The sequence below is a fragment of the Aethalodelphis obliquidens genome, unplaced genomic scaffold (assembly GCF_003676395.1).
Source record: "Aethalodelphis obliquidens isolate GAN/ISIS:26980383/991018 unplaced genomic scaffold, ASM367639v1 scaffold11, whole genome shotgun sequence".
In the NCBI taxonomy this organism is placed as follows: Eukaryota; Metazoa; Chordata; class Mammalia; order Artiodactyla; family Delphinidae; genus Aethalodelphis; species Aethalodelphis obliquidens.
In genome coordinates this window covers 29,207,551-29,226,334 of record NW_020837955.1, presented here as the reverse complement: position 1 = coordinate 29,226,334, position 18,784 = coordinate 29,207,551, and the positions used below count along the sequence as shown (strand labels likewise).

General features: G+C 48.3%; 2 protein-coding genes across 2 annotated transcripts in view; one reads left to right on the top strand and one right to left on the bottom strand.

Moving 5' to 3' along the window:
- Positions 1-2,692, top strand: part of NRAP (nebulin related anchoring protein) — a 75,168-nt gene extending 72,476 nt beyond the window's left edge. Inside the window, exons 40-41 of the mRNA XM_027112649.1 lie at positions 1,761-1,892; positions 2,440-2,692. Coding sequence (XP_026968450.1) covers positions 1,761-1,892; positions 2,440-2,544 — 237 coding nt within the window. The 3' untranslated portion in view covers positions 2,545-2,692. The remainder of the gene's footprint in view (positions 1-1,760; positions 1,893-2,439) is intronic.
- Positions 1,940-18,784, bottom strand: part of HABP2 (hyaluronan binding protein 2) — a 36,913-nt gene continuing 20,068 nt past the window's right edge. The window contains exons 3-13 of the mRNA XM_027112650.1: positions 15,735-15,845; positions 14,190-14,297; positions 12,882-12,998; positions 12,009-12,128; positions 11,341-11,512; positions 10,025-10,122; positions 8,372-8,612; positions 7,823-7,965; positions 6,983-7,117; positions 5,462-5,607; positions 1,940-3,292 (exon numbers count right to left, since the gene is read on the bottom strand). Of these exons, the coding sequence (XP_026968451.1) occupies positions 3,128-3,292; positions 5,462-5,607; positions 6,983-7,117; positions 7,823-7,965; positions 8,372-8,612; positions 10,025-10,122; positions 11,341-11,512; positions 12,009-12,128; positions 12,882-12,998; positions 14,190-14,297; positions 15,735-15,845 (1,556 nt within the window). The 3' untranslated portion in view covers positions 1,940-3,127. The remainder of the gene's footprint in view (positions 3,293-5,461; positions 5,608-6,982; positions 7,118-7,822; positions 7,966-8,371; positions 8,613-10,024; positions 10,123-11,340; positions 11,513-12,008; positions 12,129-12,881; positions 12,999-14,189; positions 14,298-15,734; positions 15,846-18,784) is intronic.

Below are 18,784 nucleotides of genomic sequence, written 5' to 3'. Positions count from 1 at the left end.
AAGTGAGATAAGTATAGAAATCAAGAGCAAGCATTCAGAAACGTTCTTAGCAATTGGACGTCATGACCTCCAAGCCTGTGACTGGTGGACTTCTCTGGTTGAGCAGAGTAGAGGCCAGTTTTTACGTGTTGTAGAATGTACCTGGTACCACTACATACGGATCCCAGGCAGGAGGACCGCATATTGGACTTTGACAGATTGGAAGTTTTAAAAATCGAAACAAAATGAATCCTGTCCTTCACTATAGATGGTTTGAGGAGCATTGGACTGGGTCCCTGCAAGCTGGAAAGAATCAAAGGATGAGCGGCTACTGAAACAGTGGACACATTTTTCTTGCTGTTGGGTTATTAACCATTACAGCAGCAATGATATCATCAGCCAGCACTCGGTGGGCATGTGAGCCTGCGCCAGACATGAAGCTCAGCCCCACTGAATCCTCTCAGTGTCCCATGGGGTGGAGGTTCATTCTCCCATTTTATCAGGTGGGGAAACCAAGAAACCAGAGAGACTCAGTAACTGACCCAAGGCCACACAGCTAGTAGGCAACAGAGGGAGATCCAGACCCCAGGTCTACTTGAATCCAAAGCTGTGCCCTTAACCCACGGTTGAACCTCCTGCTGAGATCCTGAGGACTGGTCCTAGAAGGGAGGTGGGCACCCATGACCCCCCTCTGCATCTCTGACCTGCACTCCTGGTACAGAGAGGCCTTCCTGCGGGACCGGGGCCTGCAGACTGGGTACTGCAGCATCCACGACCACCCGAGGATGAAGCGTTTCCTCAGCGTCAGCAAACTCCAGAGTGACAATGAGTACAGGAAGGACTTCGCTAAGAGTCGGTCCCAGTTCCACGGCCGCCCAGACCAGCCTGGCTTCCTCCAAGCCACGAGGAGCCAGCAGCTGGCCAGCAGCGTGTGCCACAGGCAGCCCCTGCCCTAGCCCTCCTGCGACCCAGAGCAGCCGGCCTGAAGCCTGCCGAGAAGGCCCACCAGCTGCAGAGCGATGTGGGCTGCCCTCGCTCCCTGGCCGAGGCCCGGCCTCTGGGGCCTCTTCATAAGAGATGGCCAGAATCCCACATCCCACGTTACCTTCAGGGAGGACCTGGGCTGAGATAGAACCCGGGAGACCTAACTCAATAGTGCCAGAAGAAATGACAGGAATCGCAGTGTACTGAGTCCTTCCTGTGGGCCAGGCTCTGTGCTGAATGCTTTCTGAGCGCCGTGCCACATAGCTCTCACAACCAGCCCATCACTGCCCCAGTTTACAGATGGGGAACCTGAGGCTTAGAGAGGTGAAGTAACAAACTCAAGATCACGTGGCACGTAAGTGGCGGGCCTGGGATCTGAGCCCCATTTGGTCTGATGTGAGAGCACAAGCTCTGGATTGCTGTGCCGTACTCTTTCCAAGGGATCTTCGTAGTCGCCTGGACTGTGACCTTTCTCTGGGAGGCAACTGAAACCCAAAAAAGGGAAAGGACTTCCGTAAGGCCACAGAGCAAGTCAACATGGGAGCTCGGCCTTGAGCCAGGTCTCTGACCCTCCACCCCCGTTACAGCCCCATCACTTGAATGGAGAGATGCAGAGGACAGCGTTATGCTGGCCCAGCTCCCAGCACACAGGGTCCTCGATGCCAGGGAGCTGCTGCTTAAGCTGAATTGCCTCCCTTGACGGGGCTTCACGGACAGCATATTCTCCAGGGCAGGCATTTTAAGCCTCCCCCCAAACCCTGCTGACCTATTCCTCTTGCCTCCCTCCTTCCCCCAAGGTTAAGTACAAATCAGACTTGAACCTGACCAGAGGTATTGGCTGGACACCTCCTGGCTCCTACAAAGTGGAAATGGCTCGGCGGGCTGCAGAGCTGGCCAACGCGAGGGGCCTGGGTCTCCGGGGAGCTTACGTGAGTAGCGGGCTGGCTTTCAAGGCCACGGGGGAAAGGCAAACTCATTGTTTCTTTTCAAACTTTATTTTTGGCCAAAGGTCAGCCGGCTCTAAAGACGTGTGAAATGCAGCTCAGGCAAGGCGCCTAATTTCATGGGTCTGAGGTGACCAGGAGGATGACACCCGGGTTAAACTTCCTGCAGAGTTTTCTCTGAAGTCACAGCCATTAGTTCTTCGGAGACAAAACGTGCCAGGGCTACAGCAGTAGCAGCCGCAGCAGCCCAGGCTGTGCTGACTGTTTGCTCATTACATTCACGGAAGGGGTCAGGGACTTGCTGGCTACAACAGTCTGGGTTTTGAACCCTACTTTGTTCGGAAGAAAGATGCCACGTCTAAATGAGAGATTGGCTTTACTTCTCTCTCTTTCTTGCCTTGAGGATCCTTCTTCTTGGGGAGGACGGAGGAGGGAGAAAGGAAGGGGAGGGCCAGCATTTTAGACAGCTTGTCCTATGGGAGCAGGACAGAAGGTTCGTCTTAACTCAGGGAGGTGTGTTTGATTTCTGCAGGGGGGGCAGGAGGCTGTAGAGACCGGAGATGATCAGAGGGGGGATGTGAACCCAGATGCCACCGAGATTCTTCACGTCAAAAGGAGGAAGGCCCTGCCGTTGTGAGTGGGCGGCGTCCACCTGGGATTCTTGGGAGAGAAGCTGGAGAGGAAGTTTGCACGCCAGGGACATACATGGCTTCAGTTGGGGCCAACTGTGAAAGCAGCACCCCAGCCCATGCTCCGATCCTCCTTTATTAAAATAATAACTCTCTGAAAGTGGGTGGAGAATGTTGTGTTTTGGTCCTCTGTCGGATACCTAGAAGTGGGTGGCCCTGTTGCGTGCCTTGAGTGTCTGGGATGAGGAATAAAGATGTAAAGGTGACCCCCGCTGACGCTAAGCCGTCTGAAATCTCACATTTGCCAATGTCCGAGGTGAAGGCAGTCGATGAACACTGATTTTCTAGAAGCTACAATTGTTGGAAGGGAAGCAAACATCATATACTTCAGGTTGATTCATTTCTGGGTTTCCCAGGAAGGAGCCTGAGGAAGTGGCAGCCATGCTGGTCCAGGGCATCCCAGGCTGGGCAGCAGTGGTCTCTGCTTAGAGCCTGCACACTCGGAGGCGTCAGGGGCTGTCCACGGCTGCCCGTGAGGCCTCGCCTTGGCTGGGTGTCAAGGAGGATGGGCTGTGAGCTTTGGAAGACACCTCAAAAGCTAGCCTCGCTTTCCATGGTGGCTTTGATCCAAGTCAGGAATTTGGTCACTTGGGTGTAGACTCCTGGCTTCTTCCCACACTCCAGGCCCCAGCTCACGATCCCATAGACGTAGTAGGTGCCGTCCTTCTCACAGGTCAGAGGGCCTCCAGAGTCACCCTATGGGAAAAAGACGCAGGAGTCAGCTTTGTGAATAGGAATACATTCAGAGGCAGCTCCACCCTCCATGAGGGGATGCCGGGGCGGGGGCGGGGGATGCCGGGGGGAAGGGGGGAGACTGCTGGCCGGCCCTGGGGAAGGTAGCAACAAGGCTCTTCCAACGCCTCATGTGACGCAGTGCTCTGAAGGGAGAGAAACAAATACTGACCTACGTCCTGAGTCAGTGAGGGCTTCCTGAGTCAGAGAAGCCATGGGGCCGGGGCCCAGTGCCAGGCCCAGCCCTACTTCCTGACCCGCCATGACTCTTAGTGATACAGGTACTACAAGGGGCCCTCAGGCGGAGGCTGAGAGGTGCCCTGTTTGGATAGAGCCCTTCCAGGGGCCACAAGGGCACACACACGGCAAGGAGGATGGGGCTCAGAGGCAGCATGACCTTGATGTTTAACACGGTCCATGGAGTTAGATCTGCTGGGCTCCAAACCAGGCTTACTGCCTGCTGGCCAACGGGGCCTCGGTTTCTCACACTGTGAACCGTGGATAGTAACAGAACCCCTGCCCCACCCTGAGGGTCTTGTGAGGACTAATGTTTGTAAAACACATAGAACAGTGCCTGATTCATATTAACCCCCCAGTTTAGGTGGAGGGGATGATGATGGTCTCTCTCTCTCTCTCTCTCTCTCTCTCTCTCTCACACACACACACACACACACACACTGCTGCTTACACACCACAACTGGTAGGATTTTTAATGAATTGTCTCTTTCAATCTTAGCCACCATCTGCTGATTTTATGCATACACTCTTTCCGTTTTATAGGTTAGTCACCTAAGGTTGGAGAATTATTTCGGTGCAGTGGGTTGAATGTTTATGTCCCCCTGCCCCCAAATTCATATGCTGAAGCCTAATCCTCACTGGGATGTTATTAGGAGGTGGGGCTTTGGGGAAGTGATTAGGTCATGAGGGTGGAGGCTACATACATGGTATTAGTGCCCTTATAGAGGAGACCCTAGAGAACTAGCTTTCTCTCTCCACCATGTGAGGACACAATGAGAAGTTGGCAGTCTGCAACCTGGAAGAGGGTCCTCACCAGAACCCGCCCATGCCAGCACCTGATTTCAGACTTCCAGCCTCCAGGACTGTGAGAAATAAATGTCTGATGTTTAAGCCAGCCACCAAGTCTAAGGTAATTTGTCATAGAGGCCTGACTAAGCCATTCAGTGATTGATAAAGGTCACAAAGTAAAGGATAGAAGCAGGTTTCAAACCCATGACCATCTGCTTTTAAAGCCTACAAGGGAAGCCCTTGAAATACCTAGGGAACTGAACAATCTGTTTTCTTATTCGTCTTCTAGGGACCTAGGGAAAATCAATGCCATCTGCCCACACACCTCCTTTGATTAGGTGGATATCTGTGGCTCCTTGGGAAGGGGCAGAGGGTCACAGTACAGCCACAAACCCTGGGGAGAGTGACCGTGATTTCCCATCCCCAAAGGGGCTCAAGGCTGGGAGATCATTGTTGGGTCCCTTTGTAGGGAGGAGCTCAGATTTGAATGTGCCCATGCTGGTCCCCCAAAGTCCTCTATGGGGGCTGGTGTCAGGCAGGTTCTAAATTGGCTCTGGCCACAGAGAAGCCACTCAGCCAATTAGTTTATTAGGGTTAAGTCACCCTCCCCCTTCGCACACACACACACGTTTAAACCCTAACGGTTAGTCAATATTACTGCGAATTCTCTGGCGTCTCATCTCTCTCCTTCGAAGCACTGGGCTTTGGGACTGTCCCCTGCTTATTGGGATTTGCAGACAAGCTGCACAGTCCTGAGGCCATTTAAACACAGTGGAGCAAATTCCTGCTCTGCCACTTGCCACCCAGGTGCTATAGGCCAAGATGGTTTCTCTAAGCATCTGTACAACGGTGATAATGACATCCCCTTCACCAGATGGTTGTGAGAATTAAGTTGGACAATGTGGGCAAAGTGACAGCTGTGGTTATGCTGAGTCGTCCTGGTTTGATGTGGACTCAGGTTTGCCAGAGGACAGACGTGTCCCCTCTAGCTTAATGGCAAGTGGGTCTCTGAACCCACCTCCCAGCCCAGGGTTCTAAGGGCCCTCTGTGCCCGGTGTAAGGTCCTGTCAGCCCCTCCTTCTTCAAGTACCATTTGGAGTCTCTGACCTGGCAGGAGTCTTGCCCAGGCTTCTGGAGGTTTCCTGCACAAATCATACTGTCATCAATCATGTGGTCATACAGTTGGCGGGAGTTGCACACAGTGTTGCTGATGAGCTTGACCTTGGCGTCCAGGAGCTGGTGGGACCCGTCCCCTGAGGGGCAGAGAAAGGAGGTTGCCACTGTAGAGACCAGGCTGGAACCTGCCCCACCAGAAGCCAGCAGCAGTCAGAAGAGGGCCACGAGACCTGAGCTTGGCAGGAAGGGTTTTTACGGGAGATGGGCAGAGCAGCCTCATCTTTCAGGGCTGGGGACTCTTTGCTTTCAGCCTTCACGATGGTTCTACACACCTTCAATGCTGTGCTTATCCCATGCAGCAGAATCATTTATGCCCTCCTCTGTCTCCCCAGCTAGACGGTGAGGTTGGGCAAGCAGGGATGGTGTCTTAAACCTATTTTTAATTTCCCATGCCTGACAGAGGGCTGCACGTAGTAGAGACTTCATGACACTTGAAGTGCCCTGGTTGATCACCTAGAGTGCCTGCTTCCCAGAGCAGACGTTGCCTTGCTTAAAGAACCTCTGTTCTTCTCAATCTGCTCTCGTCAGCACGATGATGCTGAAAGGTTTACATGGACTCCAGTGAAGCTGGCTACAAAAACGTTTCCTGGTTAACCCTAAATCTAATTATCTATCAGAAATCTTCTTTCCCAGAAGCCTTCTGACAAATGTGTATATTACATTTCACTTTCTTCATGAATATGGGCCTATTTCAAGTGATTCTTGCTTTCCATTTTTTGGAACAAGATTTGGGAGGAAGAGAAATCTATTTTGAGTATTTGAGAGAGACTTGATACACGCTTCTGAATTTCATATGTGAGAGGATGTAACCTTGTCAGTACTATAAGAAAAGTAGCCCTTTGGTTACTTTTTAAGATCAGACCAAATCCTAAAGATAAATCAATAGCTTGACGTAACAAAAGTTTATAGAATGCTACTATGTAGAGAGCCTTGACCAAAGCACCGTAGTAGAGTCAAAGGTGAATGAAACCTGACCCCTGCCCTCCAGGGGCTGACTTAATGAATATCTCTGGAGAATTCTATCATCTCTTGTTATCATGATTCCAAACCTAGGATGTTATTGGGAAACTGAAACTCAGCTGTCCAAGTCAAGTGACAAAGCCAAGAACCTAATACAAGTCTGTCTGACTCCAAAATCCATCTTCCTTCTAATTTATCCTCTTTCCAATGTACCTAGGAAAGGAAAAAGTTCTCCATGGATACAAGATCAAGGCTTGTTGAAAGTCAAAGATCTAAGGGTTGGGGCCGAGGACAGATATGGAGATCAGAGGAGACTCCTTGAAGGTGATGAGATTTAACTGGAGCTTGAGAGATGGGGCAATCTCTTTCTTTGGTCTATACATTTTGAATATAACACTGATATCTAGTTCAGGAGGGCAGTTGAGTGTAACCCTTTCTTGTCTGGTGGATGTAACTCACCTGGGCCTCAGGAGAATGCATGGCCAGACTCACCTGTTTCTGTAACACCCCAGCCGGAGATGTGACACTCAGTCCCAGGGGGAAAGGGACCATCAGGCAAACATACAGTTTTCACATATTTGGATTCCAGAGCACAGTGACCGTCCACTGGCTTTAGCTTGAGCAAAGCTAGGTAGAGAAAGGGGAAATGGGCAGTGACATCCTCTCTGTCAAAGAAGCATCAGCTTCAACTTGATTGGAAGGTGGACCTAGCAAAGCCCCATTCCCAATACCTAAAAGAACTCTCCCTTGGTCATTTCATTCTTTTAACTTTCAATTCGGAGGAGTAATAACACTTCAGGCTGAGTTTTAAATTACTTCTAATCCTTTTTTTAAAAAACAGGCTTTAAGGGGGAAAAAACGATATTGAGGAAGCAGAAAGAATGAGAGGTCTGTGAATGGAGAAATAGGGGACAGAACTAAGCAGGAGGCAGATCGAGTACGTCATTGCCTACCAGGTGCCAGGTGTGCATGGGGATACATGAACATCACGTCACTTAGCACACAGGAAGTGGAGACTGTACATCAGTGTGCCCGTTTTACAACAGAGGGAATTGAAGCTCAGCCAGCTGTTAATTCAAGGCTGAGCTCTCGCCACAACGCAACGTTCCTAGCATCTCTTCCCCTCAATTTAAGAACTTGTGCACATTTATCTGCAACGCTAACACAGACCTTGAAGAACTAAAAAACTCTGGAATAAATGCTCTACCTTACAGGGTCTATGAGGGACCAAGAAGGCAAGAGCACCTTCTAGAACCAAACCTCAGCTTTCCATCAGTAGAGAAACCCACCCAGGGCAAGACCCATGGGAAAGCCACGATAGAAGAGACTTGCCAATGTCGTTGTAGGGAATGTCATCTCTTTCGTCATAGTGGCTGTACTTGAGTATCTTCTCCACCCCAAAGCTCTGCTCGTGGAATTCTGTCTTCTTCAGGTCCTGGTCCCCTAGCACCACTTTTAGATATTTGGCTTTTAAGCTACAAGGGAAAGTAAGATGATCAGGAACTAGCCCTGGAATTTGAGAGCCTGGAGCCACACCCTGGCTCTGCTCCTGGTCAGCTGTGTGACCTTTGACAGATGACCTGACCTGCTCACGCCTCAGCATCCCCATCTGTAATCACGGTCTTGCTAAAGAACTCTCCTGCTCGTCTTTAAGTAGCTAGTTCTGAGGCTTGCATGTCATAACACATGTAATGCACGTGGTGAGCATTGTACACATGGGAGCTCTCTTCTATCTGGTTGTAAGGAAACATCCTTTTGCCCTTGGAGCAAGATCCGACCCCCAGGTCCTGCCAGAGTTGCCAAGATGCTGCTCGGATGGGGAGAGAAGAACACCCCTGGAGACTGCAGCCACCCTAACCTCTGCTCCCAGCAGGCACCTACTCGGTGCAGTGGGCGGCAGTCAGCACCCAGCAGGGGTGGATCAATGTCCCCCCACAGAAATGGCCCTGGGGCATGGAGATGGTCAGTCGCAACGAGGTCTGCAGGGACGCCTGCCATGGGTGCTTGCCCGCTGTGCTCTTAAAGCCGCCGTAGATCCTCTTGACCTTCCTGTCTGCTACCTCAGTCCTCCCGCATGAGTCAAACTCGGGAAGTTTGGTCAGGGGCTCTGCGTGGGCAACATCTGTGAAGCACAAGAAAAATAAAGCACACTTCTCACCCTCCCTACAGATCCTCAGAAGGACCTTGTCAGAGGCATGGCTCTGCATCCGGAAGCTTAACTAGTGTCCAGAGCTAAGAGACTATACTGGTGCATATAGGATAGGCACGTGTGCAGTTAGCATTTGTGGAATACATTGATTAATACAAAGCGAGTCTATAGGATTAATGATGAAGATGTTGCTTTTTCCTTCTTATTCTGACATGTAGACAGACATATAAAAAATGTTTATCACTTATACGTGGAATCTAAAAAATACAACAGATTAGTGAATGTGACAAAAAAAAGAAGCAGACTCACAGATAGAGAACAAATTAGTGGTTAGCAGTGGGGAGACAGAAGGAGGGAGGGGCAAGACAGGGGTAGGGATTAAGAGGTATGAACTATCACGTATAAAATAAGCTACAAGGATATATTGTACAACGGGGGAATATAGCCAATATTTTATAACTATAAATGTAGTACAACCTTTAAAAATTGCGAGTCACTGTAGTGTACACCTATAACTTACATAATATTGTACAGCAAATATACTTCAATAAAAAATGTGTGTATAGATATATAAATCCATCTCTGGGTATGTATTTAACTATTTGTTAATGCACACATATATTCTGGAGGCTTTTTTGGTGCCTAGGGGAAGATATTCAGATGAAATAGAGCGGGGGAGAGAAGACATTTGCACACATAACTGTCATGCAAAGGGGAGAGCAGCAAGTGTTGCATGGATGATGCCCAATCTATTCCATGCAGTTTGTAAGAAGGGAGAGGTAATATTTCACTTGGTAAATCTTGGAGGACTTCCTGGAGGAGTGGTTACTTGGGTTGATTCTCAAAGAATGGTTGGATATGAACAAGAGCGGGTATGGGACACAGTATTACAGACAGAGGTGACCATAAGAGCAAAGGCACAGAAATGAAACTGTCCAGGGAAGTAATTCCATTGAGCAGAGGGAGGGTGCATCGCTTCAGACGTGAGTGGAGAGGTGGGCTAAGGCAGCAAGGCAGGAAGACTGTGAGGCTGGAATTCAGTCCATGCTGTGTCCCGAGAGGCTGTGGAGACCCAGCCACCGTTTGATCACCACTGTACACTGAAGGCCTGGCATAGCGCCTGGCACCCAGCAAGCAATCGTTCAATATTTGCTGAGTGCACTGACTGGGAGTCGGGAAGCCTGAGTCTACAAATGTATCCAAGTCTGCTCGACCTCCCGAGAGGGGAGCAGAGGATTGGGCAGTTGGGTTGCCACTGGGATGGCAAATGGTAAAGCAGGAGTTGTGGAAGGACAGGGGTAGGACAGAGAGGGAGTTCCAGGAACATCTTTCTATGGCTCTGCAACCTCCCCACTACCCGGGCCTCCAGACAGCCACAGACTTACCTAGAGCTGAGCAGGAGGGGACATCACAGTACTCCCATTTCAACTTTGCATTGTTTAATTTAAAGAAACACCAGGGCTTTTTGTCTCCATCTGGGTTTCTAAAATTAAAAAAAAAAAACAAAGTAAGCCGGAGTCAAGCCTTGGTGAACTCGCTGGACCTCATTAAAAGTCCTTTGAGTAAGAGAGCACCAAGCTCTTGCATCCCCCTGGGACCACATTCCATTCCATTCCTCCAACAGGTTAGCAAACCTTGACATACTAGGGTGGTTATAGTTTGGGGGCCAAATCTTAACTTCCAGAGGAGAATCTCAGTAACCAGGGAGTAGTTCACGAGCTTCGTGCCAGATCCACGGGACATATTACACTGTTTGTAGGAAAATAAATGAGATCCCTGTTGAAGACCCTTCTTTGTCAGGAAAGTGAAATAACTACACAAACATGGTGAGAGTAGGGCTCCGCTGCCCGAGCCTTCAAGTTCTGTGCGTGGGAATTCTCTGAGAGCCGCTGCTGGGGGTCACCCTGAAGAGTCCCGTGGAGGGGGCAGCTCAAGGTAAGTGAAAGTAGAAGGAAACTTGTGTCTTGTGTCTTGTGCTAGGGAAATCCTCTTGCTTAATGGAACCAGTTTAAAGCCATACAAAAACTCTCTGTTTCTATATGCAGACCATGCATGTCCTTGGCCTTGGTTAGACAATGAGCTGTGGAAGGAAGCCAACAGGATGGTCAGGAAGACGGGGAAGAAGGTACCAGTCATCACCAGGGATAGAAATGGCATTATTCTTATTTGGGAAAACCTGCACATCCTTGTGTCAGAGACCGTCATGCTAACCAAACATTCCATTTTCCATTTATCCCTTTGAAGTTCCATTTATCCCTTGAAGTTATGTGAGACTATATGACTATTTCTGGCCAATGAAACATGTGTGGTAAGATGATGTGTCACTTCTAGGCTGAGGTAGTAAAATTCTCACGCTCCACGTTCCAGTCTCTCCTTCCCCTTCCTGTGTATTTGAGTAACTAAGTGAAGCTAAGAATACCCCCTACCTCCACACCCAACCTACATGACACGCGTAGCATTAATGGGAAATTAACATTGATGTGTTCAAGCCACTGGGATTTGGGGGTTGTTCATTACAGCAGCATAACCTAACCTAGCCTGAGTTGGAAAATCTTCCTAGAGGGAAAGCTGATGAGTTTCAGTGTTCCGTTCCAACATTTCGAAGCTGGCCCAGGAGAACTAGGAGCAGAGGGGAGGGACAAACAGATCCTTCCATTGACAAGTGGCCAAGGCAGAGGACAGGGAGGATGGTAAGCTTTACCTGCAGAAGTTGTGCTCCCCAATCCCATGGGCCTCAGCGTCCTCCATGAACATGTTGTAATTCTCCTTCAAGAGGAGGTGGGAGTTCCAGTAAAGGCACGAGTGCTGGTTGATTGTCTTACTCACTTTCCCTCGGTAAGAGTAGCCATCGCCAACATAGCAGTCATCAGAACCTTGGAGAGAGCAGTTGGGACTGTGAGAACTGAGACCAGCTGGTGTGCCGTGCCTGGAAAGGACTTGGCAGGTGTATCAGGTGGTGAGAGGATTGGGCCTGAATACTGATCACCCTGAGGTTTCACTACGAGTTCCCAGAAATAAGGTGGTTTGAACGCTCCACATTCAACCCAGCTTAAAAACAAGGAATATCATGGGGGTGGGGGTGAGAGCTGAGTTCTTTAATTTGGGCTCAAACAAGAACCAGTGGTAGGTAGGTTGAGGCCCAAGGATACCCAGGAGTGTTTGACTTGCCCGCACTATATCCCAGTTTATGACTTCCTCTACATGGAGCCAGACATACCCTACGCCCTTAGGTTGGAAGGCCGAGGCAATAGCAGAGCTTGGGAATTGACTTGAACCCTGTTCTGGCAACAAAATGCAAACAGATAAAGGAGTCCAGAGGCCTCACATGTGTCCCTGAGTTTCTGATGAAGTGGTGCTATAGACCCATACCTATTTCACAGAGTTTCCCCTTGAACTGGTCAGGACAGGTGCAGGTGAACTTGGATCTCCGCCTATGCCGGGAGCAGGTGCCGCCATTTTGGCAGGGATTTGGCCTGCATGCAGGAACCGCTGTGAACACAGGAAGTGGGTCCAGGAAGGCTCTTTAGAAGGAGTTGCAGCTACATCTGAGCTGATGAGGAGGTATTGGTGGCACTTTTCTGGTGTCCATCCTTTCACAAAAATGGGTCACCAAAGGGGAAAGAGAGACCCACTGACATGCAAGAAAACATACACACAGACCTTAAGAACATAAGCAAACATGGATGAAGCAATATGATGGAGGCCAGCAAAAAAGAGTCTATAAGTAGATGGGTCGCTCATTAAGGAAAAACAAGGTGCATAGACTGAGCAGGAATTTGGGGGCCAGTCTGAGCTAGGTTGAAACTTAGCTCTGCCTCTTGACAGCTGAGTGACCATAAGCAAGTTAGCTAACCTCTCTGAACTTCAATTTCTTCACCTGTAAAACTGTTTCTTGTAGTGTTTTGGGGACAATGTGAGAGAGAATGTAAATCTCCTGGGACAATGCCTGACTCATAGCAGTGAATAAATATACATGGCCCATTCTAGGAAAAGACCAGGGCTTACTTCCTAGATTAAATGAGTTTTAAGATGATTATTTTTTGTTGGGAAGAGACACAGACAAGTCAATTCTCACTGGACTTTCCAGAGGTAATGAATCTTAAAAAGTCCTAGTTAAAAGGGCCATCTTGGATGCCACCAAAACATTGGATGTATCTGGACTTCCACACAGGAGGATATTGACATCCCAGGCACAAGCCACAGTAGAGAGAGCTTAGCATAGAAGAGGCCTCCAGCACTTACCTCTGGAGCAGTCTTCACCCCTGTAAGGGTGTTTACAGGCACAGCGGTAGTAAGGAGAACTCTGAGTAATGAGACAGTCTCCTCGGCCACATGGGTTGTTCTTGCATTTGTTTTGCACTGTAGGAGATCAATAGAGAAGTAGGGACAAAGTACAGGACATTATTTGGGGCACATTTTACTTTGAGAGGTACCTGTACAGTACAATGTTTGGGAGGGGAGTGCGGGGGCGTGGGGAGAGGTGGTGTTGGTGACTGATAGAGCATGTGCCCCCTGTCCATGGTTCTGAAACATCATGCTACCCACCTAGACAAGGCTTCTCTCTTATCCTTGGGTCGTGGATGATTGCTTCCCAGTTCCTTATGAGTTTCTAGGGCTCATAGTCTTTATTATGCTATTTTTATAAACACCTTGATAATTTTTACACCTTCAGAAAAGTGGAGCTGCAATTTGAGTTTCTCCATTGTATAGCTGATTTTATATTCCATTTACAATTTTGTCATTCTTCCAAGAAGTTGAGGGATAAACCCAGTAACTATGTTTGGGCCTGGTATCCCAAACCATCCTGAAAATTTTATTGAAAGATTTTGTAGGATTGAAAATGGTAGGAATAACTGAAGAGGGCACAGAGAAAACAAGTCAACCATAAAACCCTCACTTCCTCCCTCACCCCACTTAGATGGTTGCTAGATGTGACAGAATCCAGGTTCTCTCTAGGGGTGCAATTAGCCTGTAAGAATTCTATTCCCAATACCTTATTACATAGCCTCATGTTATGCCCACAAGAGGTCACTAAGAGTGGACACACCTTTTTTCAGAGTCTCCACGAGTGAGGATGGCAGGAAGAGAGAGCATGGGGCTGGGAGTCAGGCACCAGGTCTGTAATTTCTGCTCTTCTCTTAATTAGCTGTGTAACCATGAGCAAGTCCCCTGTACACTCTGGGCTCCCTTTCTCTAACAAGGTTGAGCCTTATGTGCCCTGAGAGCCTTCCTGCTCTTGTATATGAACAACATTTCTCTGCTGAAGTTGGTCTAAACACTCTTGGTCAGAACCCAGCTATTATCTCCTCTTACCCTCAATCTTCTCATCTGTGGAATGGACATACTAGTCCTATCTAACATGTAAGGGTGAGGACTCAGTGAGATGCTGCCTGTGACCATGCTGAGGAATCTATTATGCATAACATAATATGTGTGATTGTCAGCCTTTTCACGGGACTACTGAACCCTTCTTTACCCCCTAGAATTGGAGGAGAAACTGCCTCTTGTTCAACATGGAGGGAAGATTGGATCCAGTGAAGGTCCACTCACCATTCTGACACCTGTTTCCAGAGAAAGGGGCTGGACAGCTGCAGGTGAATGTGGCCCCGCTGATGAGGCAGTCCCCACCATGTGCACAGGGGTTGGACAGGCATGGATCTAAAACACGTGGGCGGAAGTCAATGTTGCAATGAACAGCAGGCAAGAAGCCCCCTGTCTGCACTGAATTTCCATCTCCTGCCCCAAATGAGAGAGGAACTGCCTAGCCAGTGATTGGGGAAAGGGGGAAACATGCATTGACCTTAAAGAGCCGGGAAAACTGCCATGACAAGACCAGAGGGAGGAATTCAGGTTAGTAAGAGGAGAGGCAAGAAGGAATCGTGACTGTCTCCCTCAGCCTGGCTTTGGATGGGGCCTTTCTCGTTGAGTAACTCCCCTTTCCCGTCATCAGTGTCTCTCTCCTCCCAGGCTCGCTGGGAGTGCCACGGGGTCTGTCTCTGATGCCGAAGGCATTTCACAAGCCTGAAGACCTCCCCTACTCCCAGTGCCCAGGGGTGGAGGTCAGGAGTGGGGAACGAAATCCCACCCCTAATGAAACACAAGCTTTCTGAACATCAGGAAAGAAGACCAAAGGCAAGAGGGGGACAGAAGAATTGACGGCGAGGAGGAAATGACCCAGTGGCCTTCATCTTTCTTCAACTACTTGTTCAGTTAGATTTTGTCATATTTCATCTGTGCCTTTGGCTTTTCATGGTTGTCTGAATGGATCTTCCCTTGGGGAATTCTTTATCCTTCTGTTCACACACATTGTTCTTTGGTTCAGGAACTAGGATCCCTGGGCCTGGCTCTTGTTTTGATGGTCCCTTCTGATGTTCCCCTGATGCCCCGTATCTTGGCCCTGCCTTCCAGGCCACTTCGCAGTTACACAGCTTTTATTCCAGCTGCTAAGTGCTTTCCATTACTTCTACTGATTTAGTCACATGGCTTTGCTTAGGCCCAGCTTCTCATTTTCCTTTCTGTCTCAAGAAGCCACAAAAACAAAAACAAACGTGGCCGAAGCACACATGTGTGAGCGCGCGTGCACACACACACACACACACACACACACACAACTGTGCAAATCTTCTGAAGAGTGAAAAGAGAAAAAAAAAAACAGCATAGCACAATGGCAAATTTGTGAATGCTACAGTTTGAAGCCTAATGCTAAGACAGACTCTTCTGCATAATTAGGACTACCTGTCATGAAAGCTCTGGGGATGATTTTGAACATGACTCTAACCCACAGTGTCGGGAGAGCTAGATGATGATGCATAACTTGCTGAGTGACCTTGGCTAAGTCAGCTCCTCTCTTGGCCTCACTTGCTTCACCTGTCATTTGAAAGTGGGAGAGATGGTCTCTAAGAACCTCCCCAGTATTCATAGTATGTAATTCTAACTGAATAAAAGCCAGTCTAAATAATTTTGTAATACCTATTTTATGATGCTGGTCAGAGAGTAAGAGAAGAGAGAGCCCTTGCATATGGTCACACATAAACTCCCCTCCAGGTGCGCTGCTCTCCTCCCAGGAGGGCCCCCCCAAACAGCTCTGGTACCTACCGTCCTCCGCGTAGTACCAGTCAGGATTCTCGGGATGGCCTAGAGCACTGCTGGCATTCCCCTCCTGGTCGTAATACTCTTGGCTGTACTCATAGTGGTCGAGAGTCCAATCTGCAGATGTGGGAACAGGACAGAAGCAACCCTAGTCATCAGACCTAAAGAAGTCACCATTTTATTTCACTGAAAACCCCCTTTCCCAAAGATTTCTAGGTCCTGAAGGAGGGTTCATGTGTCTTTCCAGCTCCTGACACTGACGGGGCAGATGGAAGGGGTCGGGCACCGTGAGTTTTCATTTGAGGGGGCTGTCATGACCCAGTGAGCCAGCGCTGGCATTTGGCAGGGTCAAGAGCACGTGATTGGAAATGGCTTTTCACTAACCGTGACCTTGGACAAGCCAACTGTATCCTCCGTGCCTCAGTTTTCTCACCTGTAAAGAGCAGGAAGATGACTGGGGCGCAGGGAGTCTCCAAGGTCCTGTATGAGATCTGCCCAGGGTCAGATCCAGTGGCACTTGGGTGCCTTGTTGGGTGGTTCTGTGAATGAAGTTTCTCAGTGGGACTTTATCAGTCACCTTAGCTGAATAAAGTCAAAGAAACTTGTCACTTTTCTTTCAGCTTCAGCATCAAACTACTCCCGAGTTATTTACATAGAATCATCGTAACTGTTAATATTTACTGAGTCTTTACTACGTACCAGGCTCTGGACTAAGCATTTTACATGAACCACCCCATTCCATTCTCATAAAAATCTAGATGTATTATTATCTCTACTTTAAGCTTAGAAACCTGAGGCTCAAAGAGGTTAAGTAACTTGTCCAAGGTCACATAGCTAATAAATGACAGCATAGGAACTAATGCAGTTTATCTCCATATATCCCTTAAATTGCACTCTCTCAACTGCTTCAGCGGGCCTCTCATACTGCCTCAGATAATTCAGTTACCCTTGGGAAAGGGGTCCTATCATTCCCGTTGCATGTCCAGCCTGCTAATTAGGGATTGTCCAAGGACAGCCTTGAGAAGGTTCACGGATCTTGCCTACTGAAAGAAAGGGCAGTATATGGCGTTGCCCTTGGTTGTAAACCTTACACTAGACCAATCCACTAGGAAGAGCAGGTGTGTGTAAGCCTGGACTCAAGCTCTTTGTTGTCTGGGGCCTTGGAAGATGCTGATCGCTCTGTGGCTGAAGGAGAGGAGTTTGGGATTTGAAGAAGGTTGGGTTGACTTTGCTCTCTCCAGCTGGCAGGAGTATGGCAAGTCAGCAAGTTGAAGCTGTAAGGAAGCTGTCCAGAGATGCATATGTTAATGAGGCAGGAGCAAATGCAGATAGCCGACTTGAAAAGGCGCTCCCACGGAGCCACAGCGATGGCCCGGAGGATGGGACCTTACCTACACCCGATTATCAACCACATTATCTTATTCGTCTCTCAGTCATTCCCTTATAGTCTTTATCTCTTTGGCTTTTGAAAAATCGACTTTTGCACAATGGCTGTTTTATATTTCCCATTAAAATGGAACTATCTTTTTATTTCCTTTTTGAATACGCCAACTCTGGTTCCTTGCCAAAGTGTCACCTCATTTATCACAGTGTCAAGTCAAGACTCCCTTTGCCTCCTCATTATTTCTCCCGAGCTGCTTTTCCCCACTATGAAAATGCTCTCAGAGGAGGCCACCTTTCCAGGCATGAGGATCTAGGTTGAAGATAAGGCCATTGTCTTCCTGGAGCAAAAAATGTTTCTTTCCATCTAGCATGATAAAGCAGAGAAAGGGTGAGAAAGTAAGGGGAAAAAAATGTTTTTCTGAGTTTGACATGAAAGATTTCAAACTGACATTTGGAAGAGACAATGAGTTTGGTAATGAGATGATTGCCCCATTTCTTTCTTTTTTCTTTGGAGAATTGATTTTTGTTTTTCCAACAGGTGTTTATAGATAAGCGCCTTTGAATCGCTCCTGTAATTTCTCCCATCACTCCCACAAGTCGAGGGTCAGACTGGATAATCTTGGTTAGACCGTTAAGAATCATTTCTTTTGCAGATATTTGGAAATGAGGGAAGGTTTTTCATAAAGATGGAATGGTATGATTTTTCCAGGTGACAGAGGATGGATGAAATGTCTGTTGGAGGGTTTTGATTTGAATCCAGCCCTATTTACAAGGTCTGTTCACCTCTCAGTGAAGCTAAGGAGGGAATAAAACACATAGACTTTGAGTTACATTCCTGCCAAGTGAGGCATTAAGTCCCTGCTATCCTCCAGGGTCCAGGGCCCTTGGTTGAGGTGGGATAGAAGCAGCAGAGGCTCAGTGGCCCCAGATTGCCAGAAGCCATCAGTTGGAAGACTGTGCAAGGGAAGGCCAAGATCCTTGACATTTGGGGTGGGTTGCGATATGTTTTGAAAATGCTTTTTAGAAGAGTCACCTGGGAGGGTTTCTCTACCTCCAAACTTAAAGCTTGTTTTGTCTTTTCTATTCTATTGGTAGTTCATCCCATTGCCTATGTAAGAAACATGTATTGTGCACCTACAGTGGGACAAGTATTATGCCAGGTGCAGGAAGGCTTTGGGAACAATGGAGAACTATACAAAAAAGAGTGGGATGTGGCCTCCAGTCAAAGGAGCCTCGAATCCGGGGTGGATGGGGGAAGGAAGCCAACCAAGGAAGGAGATGAAAGGGTAGTGAAGAGGCAGGGGAGCTGGATGTGGCCAAGTCTAGCTGACAGCCTCAAGTTCCACATTGGTAGTCCGGTGTGGTATGAGCCAATCTGATGAAATAAAAGAGACCTGATTCTTCACCTCTCCCTGTGGCCATGCTTATTGCAATGTGCCTTTGCAGCTCCTCTCACCAAAAGATGGAGTCACAAATCAATAAAATTAGAAATGAAAAAGGAGAAGTTACAACAGACACCACAGAATTACAAAGCATGCTAAGAGACTACTACAAGCAAATCTATGCCAATAAAATGGACAACCTGGAAGAAATGGACAAATTCTTAGAAAAGTATAACCTTCCAAGACTGAACCGGGAAGAAATAGAAAATACAAACAGACCAACCAATCACA